Source organism: Centroberyx gerrardi, chromosome 3 (genome assembly GCF_048128805.1).
Source record: "Centroberyx gerrardi isolate f3 chromosome 3, fCenGer3.hap1.cur.20231027, whole genome shotgun sequence".
Lineage (NCBI taxonomy): Eukaryota > Metazoa > Chordata > Actinopteri > Beryciformes > Berycidae > Centroberyx > Centroberyx gerrardi.
Window position 1 is genome coordinate 31,251,799 of NC_135999.1, and position 12,012 is coordinate 31,263,810.

Genomic DNA, 12,012 nt, shown 5'->3' on the forward strand with positions numbered 1-12,012 from the left:
TCAGGAGAGAGCGCATCTTCAGAGTCCCGCCTTGTCTCCTCCCAGAATTAACTATGCAAATGACTATAAATACGCCCCTCTTGTCACCTTCTTGTCAAAAACGATGATGAATGTGCCTGTGTTCAGTGCTCCCCTCTCCAAATATTTCCAATGTGCTTTTACGCATGCAGTGTTTTTGTAAATAAAGGTAAAATTGCACAATTGAACTGATTCAAAGATTAAAAACAAAACCATATAATGTGACATGTCCAGTGTTCGCAGCGCTGCCGCTCCAAATATGGCAATGTGCTTTTCCATTTGTGGCATTTCTTTCTACACTATTTTTTTTTAGTTTTACGCACGGGTGGCCTTTCCTTTCTTAACGTTCAGTCCCGCAGTCAGCGCACAGGTGGTTTGTGTGAGCAGGTACTACACACAAATCGTTTGGACATCACACAGTTGTTCCAGGACTTATTCCGAGTGCATCTGCCCACCCGACACTGCGTTTTCTTCCCAGGAGAGATGGATCTGTACGCCTCGCCTCCTGTGCGCCATGGATCTCTGCGCGCCTCGGCAACTGTACAGTCCCTGACGTGCGCTAACATCTCCATGTCACATAAACAAAGAAAACTGTCCAGTTTACTGGCGATCTTGGTTTCGGCATTGTGAGTTAAGGCCTGATGTCATCTGTGGGAAATTAGTTTCACTAGGTTTTCATTGCGCTCAATTACGAAATAAATTACCTCTGGGTGAAAGTCCTTGCTGGATGTCATCACTTTCACCCTCATTTCTTGGAAGTATCCCACTTATGGACGCTTTCTCCATGATACACCTCTAGGCAAACGTATTTCCTTATATAGAGAAATGGGGACGTGGCAGTATGCTGATTGCAAATAGCGGGCACGCGCCTGTCAGTTTAGAATGATTCTGATTCACTAACATATGTATGGTGGTAAGAACAAAATCGGCCGGTGCGCACGTGTCATGAATCCGACGGTAATTTTGCGTGCGCACTTATTTTGTGCGCAAAGTAAGAACATTTCTACGCACATATTAGTGAATGAGGCCCATTTAGGCTAGAGCTAGCTTGTTAAACATTACGGTCATTTTACGCTAGGGGGCAGCAAACATCTTGCTTATTTCGTCTTTAAAGGTTCAATGTGTAATGTTTCTGTTTTCCTGAAGCATAGGACTAGTAAATATCAGCAGAGGTTCCAGAATGGTAGTGACTGAAACAAAGCACAGAGTTTTGCATTCAAAAACACAGGAGCGGCCGAGGCTGTTTTTCTTTGTCGTCCGCCAGCTAACGTTATGCAGCTATCTTGACTAATTAGCCTTCTAGCTAACCAATAGCACCAATAAGTGGCTCGTTAATAACAGTTCCTCCATTACCGAATATGTCAACTAACCTCGCTAGAAAAAAAATCGTACGCATTTTCTAATTCATTATTTTATTATTGCGTTCAAAGTTAGCCTTTGTTGCGGCTAATGCCTCTGCACTGCTTGTAGAGAGAATGTCAGGCCAAGGTCCATTCAAAAATCTGGCGATTTGTTTCTGCCTTGATTTTCCGCAAAAAAAAACACATCTGAAAATATCAGTACCAACCAGCTGTGGACCAGGAGAAGCCCCTGGCCTGCCAAAGTAGGTATTGAGAGAGAAAAAAATAACTTATCTTGCTCCTTACAAATGCATGAGTTTTTTTTATTTTGAAGTTGGCTAATTAATTGCAATATTAGTAGTGGGAACGTGTTTGCTCTAAATGAAGTTACAAGTTGAAGCTAGATAAAGGCTAGCTTGCTAGCCAACTAGCTAAATGCTATTAGCAGCGGGGGAAGACTTGAGGAAGGCGGGGGAGCACAAGCCTTTGTTTTGTTGTAATGAACATTTGAGGTCAGCATTGGACCAGAAATTACACATAGACCCTTTAATTGCCAGTGAAATTGTATGCATGAGACTTGTAATTGCTGTAATGAAGTGGGGGGAATACCTTCTACCTTTTAGCAGAAGATAAGAAAGTTTAAGTGAAACCAACTTGATCGTTGATCTTGACCGCGTGTGTTAAAAGGCTCACGGGACCCTGGACTAAGTATTTTTCTGATGTTCATTGCTGTGTTACTTGATTGGTTTCTTAATTGCTCCATCCTCATTGGATGGAAAGAGACTTGTAAAGAGCTGTCAGCCTATGGGGGGCTATCGTCAAACACAATGCATGCACTTCAACAAGTCACTTCACCAGCCTTCGTTAGTAGATCAGCGAGTGAACGCTGGTGCTGTAAAGTTCAACGTGATGTTATAATTTGCGGTTGCACAAGTGTTACCTCAGGTGTGCGTCTGTGACGATAAAGTGAGTCTTCCTTTATATTGAGGGTTATTTACCTCAAGGGTGCTGAATTACATGGTGCATTCATGCTGTCTAAATAATGGCACGTAATTTCTGTATGTTTAAGAGGGTTTTCTTATGTCAAATGTCTATCCCATAGGAATGGTTAATTATTTAGACTACACGCTACAGTGTATATAAACCGAGATGCCAGTTACTGTAAGCTTGCCAAGCACGTCAGTATATGGGCGCTGCCATGATCATTTGTACATTTCCCCACAAGAGGGCGCTGCAGTACCATGTAGGAATCATAGGATGGCTTGTAAGCTAATTCTGCTTTACTAGGAATGGTTGGGAGAAGTCTACAGCCTTATTGTTGGCTGTTTATGGAAAATGGTTTAGTGCTCCCTACTCTGTCGGTGCTGATCACATAATTGTGATGACATGTCATTATAATTGCTGTTATTGTTATCATTATCATTATTATTATGATTATTATGATTATCTAGTATGGTATTATGTATCTTACTGTGTATCTACTGTGTTATCTTATTCTCATTAATGCAGTTTATGTAGTAGGCCTGTTTCCCAAATGTTCCTCTGTGTTTTCAGACCACACACACATACAACACACACACTCCCCAACTCCTGTACCTGCAACTGCACTCGAAGGGGGAAAGAGATCCCCACATTTTGCACGATAGAGCATGTTTACTAACCTGGAAACCAAGAAGTGAAAAGTCGCTGAGGTCGGTCCGATATACAGTTGTGCTGTGATACTTCTGCTTGTTGCGTTAGGAAAGCTGAAGTGGCACAAACTAAAGAGACTTGTGTGTGTTTTCATAGAGGAAAGCGGGGGTTGTAACCTTATTTCCCCATCTGTGTAAATGTTAATGTTATGAATGACGTTCACATGAGTGTGTATTACATTAGTAATAGACATTTTTACGTACCGTATTACAACGGTGTGTGCCAGCTATACATTGTGTTATGTTTAAATAAAGACATGGATATTCGGTTGCTCAGAGCCCGGATAGCTCAGTCGGTAGAGCATCAGACTTTTAATCTGAGGGTCCAGGGTTCAAGTCCCTGTTCGGGCGGTAGTGTTTTTGTTTAGTACAAATGTGTATCACAATGACTCTAATACTAACCTGGCGACGTCGCAGGAGTAGTTTTGTTTTCTGTGTTCTTCATGATGAAATTATCTCAAAATTGTGATAGAGGAAAGAGGAATTTGAAATGACAGCACATAGGAAGTTACCATTTGATGAATCTCATATCAGGAGTGTGTAAACTCCAAGCCCTCACTCCACTGAGAGGCAGCTTCCATGTGATGTATTATGTTTGGAACAAATGCTAACAAAAAGTGCATTGCTATAATCGTACCCTTGGTTGCAATCTGACGACATAATGTACAATTTGTTGGTTGGGCAATAGTGGAAGAAAAGCTTTGCGCCCAACGTGGGGCTCGAACCCACGACCCTGAGATTAAGAGTCTCATGCTCTACCGACTGAGTTAGCCGGGCTGTGTATATGCCGGTGAGCACGAGTCAACGTAACTGTTCATCTGCATGAACGAAGCATAATGAAGCATAAAACGCACAACAACGTCGACCGCACAAGTACAGTCATCCATATGCATCACATCCACAGCTGCAACACCATGTCAATCGAACAATGCCAATATCACATCTACTGTAGAAAGCACCAGTGCATGAAGACCTGGCTTCCTCTTCAATGTCACAAACCCGACTCAACAGTGTGGCTGTTTGTCATGTTCACAGAGAGAGAACGGAAAACTTGGACAAGAAGAAACTGTCTCAAGAATGTGTTGAAGTTACTGATCGGCGCATGCACGTTTTTGGGTCATTTTAGAATCAGTGTCCCCAGCGTCCCCAGTGTAAATGACACCTATGCCCTCTCCTGCTCTTCAGTCTCCTTTTTTCCTCAGTGGCTCTCTCCCTCTTCCTCTTCCCTGTAAAAACTGTTCACCTCAACAAATAATTTCATCTCTAAGTAAAGTGTCCACCACACGTGTGCGGAATGAAATGCTGGTATGTTTAATAGAGACTTTGCAATTGCAGCCACAGCAGGTGCCGTGGAGGTCCATTCGAGAACTGGCTGCGCGCAAATAGTAATGTGAAATATAGAACAAACTACATGGATTTTTTTTTTTTAGCTTATGTTACTTTTTTTGGACAATGCGCATTTGTTTCTTCTATATTTGCATTGCATTGTATGTTTTCTTATTGTGCAAATAAACCTTTCTCAAAGCGTTCTCATTTGTTAGTTAACATTTCTTGGCGCAAGCTATTTTTCAGAACATTTTTAACAAATTATGCTTTTAAAAAGTGATGGGGACAAAATCGGCCATTTCAAAAAGTGGTGGGGACATGTCCCCAGCGTCCCCAGTGTAAATGACACGTATGGAGAAAATAGACTACACACGCCGAAAGTTGCCTCCGCTCCGGAGGCAGTGTGCTCACCATACCCGGCGCTATGGGCGGGCCTTAGGGGGCCGGACCCGCCTACAGAGCTTCTGTGCCCCCCCAGAGAGTTTGCATAATACATTATATAGCTCTCTAAAGGTGGATCCCTTATGTCAGGGAAAAAATGGAGGAGTGCAGAAACTACTCGAGTATAAGCTTGGCCGTGATATACCATACGTGCACTGCTTCAATCACCAACTTCATTTAGTTATTATTCATGCCATGTCAGTTGAGTTGAGGAGGTTTTCCATATCTGCAATCTACAAATTCTTTAGAAAACCAACAATATCAATTCACTACAAAGGCCAAATTTTAAAACGCCTGTTGGATCAGCGGTGGACAGGTCATTTGGCGACAGTATCGATCATCATTGACAATTTTGATGATATTTCAACTGTACGTGCGCATCGAAGCCGTGGGTCTCCTTCGCGCAATTACGCAGCTGAGCTTCAAGTTCATAGCTCACCCGATCCAGAGGATTTTTATCTCTGTTACAGCCTCCGAATTGCATGCTACAAGCCGAGAATATGGACTTGTATACTGCTGTAACACTCGTTAACAGTACGTCGGGATGCATTGGGCAACTTCGCTATGAGACAGAATTCTCTGCATTATGGAACACATCTATACCAGCGGCCAACGATGCCACAACAACTGGGCCAAGTAAGGGACTGTTCGTTATTTATGAGAGGGGAGGGGGTGGTGCAAAACGGGGGAGGCACGTCAAATCATTTTTTAAGCACTGGGGAGGGACTTTAAGGGAGGGACATACAACTTTAAATGGTTGTATTTTGTAATTATTTTAAATACGTTTTTTCTTTTCAAAATACGTGTTTTACCGCTGTATGGTGACGGGACTCACTAAACTTGGTATCTCCCATCCCTACCTTAACCTCATTGGACCTCACGCCCGACTCATCAGCAGTACGGAGGTAGCTCCCGGTGGACAGCCACAACATCCACATGGGTTTGTGTCGGGTCCGGTTCATATTCTTCACAGTCCCTACAAGAAAGACACCGGCTTCATGTATAAACGTTGCGCACGTACAAAAAGGTTGTGTACGCTGGTTTTCACGCACACGTCGGGATGTATAAAAATGAACTTAACGTGAGAATGTGCGGGCCGTCCCGCAAACTTTAGACCATGCGTACGCACATTTGTCTGGCTTTGTCAGTTGGCGACGCCAAACTACGAAGTAGTGAAACTCTCCAAATGTTTCAAAATAACGTTTTCACTCAATTCACTGTGCTATGTCTATGAAGTAGTCTATGAAAAACCATAATTATTTCCGCTGATACACCATAATAGTTTATTTATGTGGATAATGTTTAACATTAGAAAGGCCAAAACCCATCTGGCGTTGTTATTTTCAATTTTTAGTTCCTCCAACACTTGAGGGAAAATGGTATTTTTTCCTCCCTCCATGACTTTTACTAAATATGAGGGTTTTAAATGAATGAAAAAAACCACCTAGGAAATAGATACAGGCACTCTCCGCTATATCGCCGCGTTGGTTTGTGTGAATGCGCGTCTCTCTCTCCTCCGGCTCGCTTCAAGTAGGTCTGACTTATTGAGCGCAATGAAAACCTAGTCAAACTAATTTCCCACAGATGACATCAGGCCTTACTCACAGTGCCAAAACCAAGATCGCCAGTAAAATGGACAGTTTTCTTTGTTTATGTGACATGGAGACGTTAACGCACGTCAGGGACTGTACAGTTGCCGAGGCGCACAGAGATCCATGGCGCACAGATCCATCTCTCCTGGGAAGAAAACGCAGTGTCGGGTGGGCAGATGCACTCGGAATAATTCCTGGAACAACTGTGTGATGTCCAAACAATTTGTGTGTAGTACCTGCTCACACAAACCACCGAAGCTGTGCGCTGACTGAACGGTAAGAAATGAAAGGCCACCCGTGCGTAAAACTAAAAAAAAAAAAAGCAGTGTAGAAAAAAATGAAACAAATTGCCATATTTGGAACGGCAGCACTGCGAACACTGGACATGTCACATTATATGGTTTTGTTTTTAATCTTTGAATCAGTTCAATTGTGCAATTTTACCTTTATTTACAAAAACACTGCATGCGTAAAAGCACATTGGAAATATTTGGAGAGGGGAGCACTGAACACAGGCACATTCATCATCGTTTTTGACAAGAAGGTGACAAGAGGGGCGTATTTATAGTCATTTGCATAGTTAATTCTGGGAGGAGACAAGGCGGGGTGAGAGACTCGTGCATGTGCGCTCCATTTCACGTTGATTGGGATGTATAAAGGAAAGGTTCGCAGGACCTGGCGTGCGCACGGTTTTATAAATCTGAAAATTTCTGTGCATATGTACTTTTCAAGTTTTGTGAGTACGCCATCTTTCAGTATGAAATCTCTCGGGAACGCGCGTCAAAGTCCGTGAGTGCGGACATTGGGATTGGGCCGTAAAACGTAGTTCCCTGACCGGGAATCGAACCCGGGCCGCGGCGGTGAGAGCGCCGAATCCTAACCACTAGACCACCAGGGAAGACACCGCCGCCTTATCGTATACTAGTATATATTTGTGGTTACCAGTAGTCTGTAGCAAACAAGTACTCACTTTGGGTGCTCACAACGACATCAAAGCTTGAACGAATTGATGATTTTTTCTCATTAAATCTAAATTGAAATGGTGCTCTGTAGATATAAAAGAAGAAACAAGTTAACACATGGAGCCAGTGCAGCCAGGCCGACCCCTTCTCTAACGTGAAAGTAAAGTGATCAAGTAAAATACAGGTCAGCATATCATTCATGTTAAACCCATTAGCTCTAATTACCCATATCAATGGTTTCTTGGCAACAACGGGTCTACCTGATTCAACTAAATACCAGGATAATTAAACAAATAAATAATACAATCAAGTTACTAAATTCAACAATAAGGAGCCCAGGAGTGGCAACAAGAAACATATTTCGAGGCTACAATTTACTATATCAAGGGCAGGTGTCCTCATTTTGATTCATTCAGCAGCACAAAAAATACACATGTTCCTTCTTTGGGTTAATTCATGCCGTCACATCCATTATTTTGTGCACATGCAAACAAATCCATTAACATGTGCCTATAGTTTAATAAAAATGTCCCTATGTTTTTTATAGTGTGGGCCCAAATGAGCTTATTCAGGAAGTTTCAAACTGATTTCACCCACTATTTATTTACATATAATTAGACTGATATTTTGTGGAATAAAGATGTATTTAGTCGACTCAGGCTTTTAATGTGGTCTAACTCTAATGGATAGATTTTTGATGAAGTTGTTCTTCAGGTAAGAAACTATTGACAATGATAACGAGAGCTAAATGGCTATACTGTTGTCAATACCCAGACTTATGACCCTGAAAAGAAGTAAGCAGGTAAACACAATGAATGAATAACAAAAGAAAACAAGCTAAATATTTCAACTAGCCTACTTTATTTACTAAAACGCCAGTCATTCAATTAATAATATGTGTTACTGGAAAAGGATTGTTGATCATTGGTTGCCAACAGCCAGTCAGATTTCTGCGCCTCCTTGTTTCCCTACTTGATTACCAATGAATAAATACAATGCTTGGAGGACGGTTGGATCCATCGTTGGGGTCGATGGAAAGCTCTGAAGTCATTTTAAAGAGCATTTTCTGTTCATTTTTGATTAATGCTACCCAACTAGTGCCTGCCAGCTAGCTATGCTAACTCATCAGAATGATACAGTGCTATGAAAAACAATACCAAAGCAGTGATAAATACCTGATTTGCCTGTTCAAAACTTTGTAGCTGCATGAGACCACAGAGATACAATCAGAGCCTCTGGCCCCGCCCACAATCAGTCATTACAACCCATCAACCAAGTTGCTCACAGTGTGAATGCACATTTAGCTTAGTTGCTGCTGCTGGTGGTTTAGTTAGTTTACGTATTGTTGGTGGTGGTTTTGTTCGTTCCGGTGCTGTTACTGGTGGCGGTCTTGTTGGTGCTGACGCAAGCAATAGCTGAGTTTTCCTTCCCTTCTTGGCTGCCTTGTTGGTTTTCCAGTGGGTGATGCAAACAGCCAGCACCATGGTCAGCAGCCCAAACCCCACAACCACACAGTACCACTGGTAAAAGAAAAGCCAGGAGGGACCTGGAGGCGAACCTGAGGGAACTACAGGTGGCTTCCAACCTGTAGCTGAGAGAAGGGCAGGGGAGAGACAAATGGGGAGGGAGAGAAAGAGAGAGAGAGAGAGAGAGAGAGAGAGAGAGATTGAGATCTGATCGTAAAGACTGTATTTTATGAGATCACATTGCCATATAACCTCAAATGTTCACACTTGTAGTTGAATTTATTTAAATCTGTCTGCATTACTTTTCTTGCTCTCCCTCTCCATCTTTTTACATTGCATGTTTGTGCATTTCAGATGGATTGTGTACAGACTGTATAAAATTCCACTTCTATCATGTCTGGTTTTGAAAATCCCATAGCAATGTGAGCAAAATACACTTTTTGTGGGGACTTGAGTCACATGACTTGGACTCAAGTCACAATTTTAATTGCTTGAGACTTGACTTGATGCATGAAGAGAAGACTTGAGATTTGACTTGACTTGGGTTCTGCTGACTTGGAACTTGACTTTGACTTGTACTTTGATGACTTTAAAATGTTTCTAAAGTCTTGACAAAAGATATTGGATTGAAAAGTCAAAAACTAGATATTTAGTTTTCTTTAAGATATTAAATTGATACTGGAATCTTGATTTGTTCTGACTTGACTTGCTGTTCTACATTTAGACTTGAGACTTGACATTAATCACATGGATTTGACTTGGTAATCCACATTTATACTTGGGACTTGACTTGAGACTTGTGCCTCCTTTGGAAACCCAGGTGAGAAGGCAGCGACTGTACATCTTACCCTGTGAGCTGTGTTTGATTAATATTTTATCTGTTATCTGTTGAAATGGAGCAAATGCTGAAGTGAAAGTTTTCAATTGCTGGACTTACTGCTCTAAAACGCAGAGTCTGAGACTGAGAAAAGGAACCATAAAGGTATTCCCCTTACCTTGAAGCCTGGTTCCTCTCCCCACTTTCATACGTTGCTTCTCCTTTGCAATGCAGTAATACAGCCCCAGGTCTCTCTCCTCAACATTACTGATCTTTAGTGCCAGAGAGCGGTTCATCAGCTCCACTGAGAAACGAGAGCTGAGCTGGAACTCTGGAAAAACCATGTTATTCAGTTCAGTTTGGGCCAATGCAGTAAGAGTGATTCTGCCTATATCCAGTTCACGAAAGCTTTTACATTTGCTGTTCTAAACAGCCGGTGTCTGGTAGCTCTTTCCTGGGAAAAATCCTCTGCTGCACAGGAAGTGATGCGTTTTACATTTCCAGTTTGTTTGGAATAAATAGAAGAAGAACTGGGTAGTTAGCATGAGCAGTGATAGCCACCATGGCTGAACAGACAAAGAAAAGACCTGTAGCCACCTACAGAAACTCAAACTGCATCAACAGAAACTCCAAGGAGAAAGACGTCACAGAACTGGACACATTGTTTGATTGACAGGTGATCTCTGGGAAGTGCAGTGCAGAAACACCACAGCAATGAGCGCTGAGCACCAAAGATGGAGACTAAGTAAACGAAAACGTGTACTACCTTTGACTGGTTGTCCATCCCTGAGGCTGGTGCAGAGGATCATAGTGGGGATGAGTTCTGGGTTGTGCTTAAGCCACGTTGTCTCATGGAGGTAGGAGAAGTCACAGCCGAGGGTGACTGTTGAACCAAACTGGACCTGTTGGACCTCAGTACCAGTCACTAACAGCATCCACAAGCCAGGCATGGTGATGGACACTGGAGCAGATCACATGGATGTCAAATTTATCAATACATGTAGAGTTTCATTCCAAAATGAGATGTCCACCGTATGGAAAGTGCCACTTACAAGCAAATCTAAGTTAAAATGGAAACTTTTAAAGCTGCACTAGGAAAGACTTTCATGTAAAAATGCAGCCATCTTATCAGCCTAAATCACAAAGTGGGGCTCCAACAGAGAAGAGCGTCCCATCCCCGCTAATTGAGACGTTGTATTTTGCCCTATTTGCCCAAACTCTCACTTTTTCTCTACTGGGAGCAACAGCTAGCCCTAGTTGTATTGCTTTCACCAACTAACAAAGCCTGGTTCTAGGTAAAACCTGGAGTAAAGTTAGCTTGATATTGAATATTCAGTGGATATTTGTTTTTGTTTTTCTGCCTTCATTAACTTGTAAAGCAAACAAGCAAAACCGCATTGATGAATACATTTGTGATTAGTGGATCAATTTACAACAACTAACAATTTACAACCACTTTTTTCAATATTTTTGAAAATAAAATATAAAATTCAAGATAAAATTCAAGTATTTTTTTTTTAATCGAAATGAATATATGGAGTTATGCAATGAAACTTTTCATATTGGTGTGCATCAGTGCTTCCTCCTCCCTTAGCAGCTAGCATTGAAAACCCCTGATCGAGACACTTCATCCTCAATTGCTCCTTTTGAGCATTCCAGTTGAAAGTTAGAAGAAACGCAAGTGAAAACAGTATCCAATATCAATATCTACCACCACATTGTTAAATTTGAACAAATCGAGCAGTAATTATATCTCTTTCTGTTCGTCCACATCTCCTCACCTCTGCCTGCCTACCTGGAGCCCGAGTTATTTCCATCTTTTACATGTGGAAGTAACCTAATTAGCAGAAAAATATTTAAATTACTTTCCACCTGTTTATCCTAAATTATTTATTACTCACCGACAAGAATCATGACGATCCAGTGAGACTTCATTTCTCATCTCTTTATTTTTTCCTGTCCTTACTTAGTTGTGGTCTGACAGACCACATGGACGTCCTTTATAACTGCCAAACTACTGTTTCCACTGAAAGCCCACTCTTTACCCAGCCTCTTTCTGTTTGGCAATGCTCAACTCTTTTATTATGGTTATGTAATGATACACGTTTTAGCATCACATTATGACACTTAAAGAAAACAAGTTTATAGATTCATCCAAAATGTTTAAATATAGCGAGTAAACTGTTACATGCAGTATAATTCAGTATTTGAAATCGAATGTCTTCTGTGAATATATCAAATGTGGTCTGATGTAAAGGAAGTGTGACTACAAAGGCCAGGTTTTTATTAGAATACTACTACTACTACTAAAACCAATAACATCTGTTTTTTTTTAAATATTTGTATTAATTTCAGCCCC

At 41.5% G+C, this 12,012-nt stretch overlaps 1 protein-coding gene and 3 non-coding genes across 4 annotated transcripts; 1 reads left to right on the top strand and 3 right to left on the bottom strand.

Moving 5' to 3' along the window:
* Positions 1–3,327: 3,327 nt before the first annotated feature.
* On the top strand, positions 3,328–3,400 carry trnak-uuu (transfer RNA lysine (anticodon UUU)). Its single transcript has one exon. It is a non-coding gene; the product is annotated as a tRNA-Lys (tRNA).
* A 353-nt stretch (positions 3,401–3,753) lies between these two features.
* Positions 3,754–3,826, bottom strand: trnak-cuu (transfer RNA lysine (anticodon CUU)). The gene has a single exon. It is a non-coding gene; the product is annotated as a tRNA-Lys (tRNA).
* Positions 3,827–7,234: 3,408 nt separating this feature from the next.
* trnae-cuc (transfer RNA glutamic acid (anticodon CUC)) lies at positions 7,235–7,306 on the bottom strand. The gene has a single exon. It is a non-coding gene; the product is annotated as a tRNA-Glu (tRNA).
* Positions 7,307–8,208: 902 nt separating this feature from the next.
* Positions 8,209–11,603, bottom strand: LOC139911217 (uncharacterized). Its single transcript, XM_071898722.2, has 4 exons — positions 11,555–11,603; positions 10,420–10,614; positions 9,832–9,984; positions 8,209–8,961 (listed from the first exon to the last, which is right to left on the bottom strand). Exons 1-4 carry the CDS (start codon positions 11,586–11,588, stop codon positions 8,639–8,641), a joined length of 705 nt encoding a protein of 234 aa, XP_071754823.1. The 5' UTR covers positions 11,589–11,603; the 3' UTR covers positions 8,209–8,638.
* Positions 11,604–12,012: the final 409 nt, after the last annotated feature.

What these genes read in the sequence shown, in the direction of transcription:
- LOC139911217 (XM_071898722.2), bottom strand. Translation starts at nt 11,588, where the DNA reads ATGAAGTCTCACTGGATCGTCATGATTCTTGTCG. An exon ending in GGATGGACAACCAGTCAAAG is followed by an intron (nt 9,985 to 10,419) that starts GTAGTACACGTT and finishes TGGTTTTTCCAG; the next exon opens with AGTTCCAGCTCAGCTCTCGT. An exon ending in GAGAGGAACCAGGCTTCAAG is followed by an intron (nt 8,962 to 9,831) that starts GTAAGGGGAATA and finishes CCCTTCTCTCAG; the next exon opens with CTACAGGTTGGAAGCCACCT.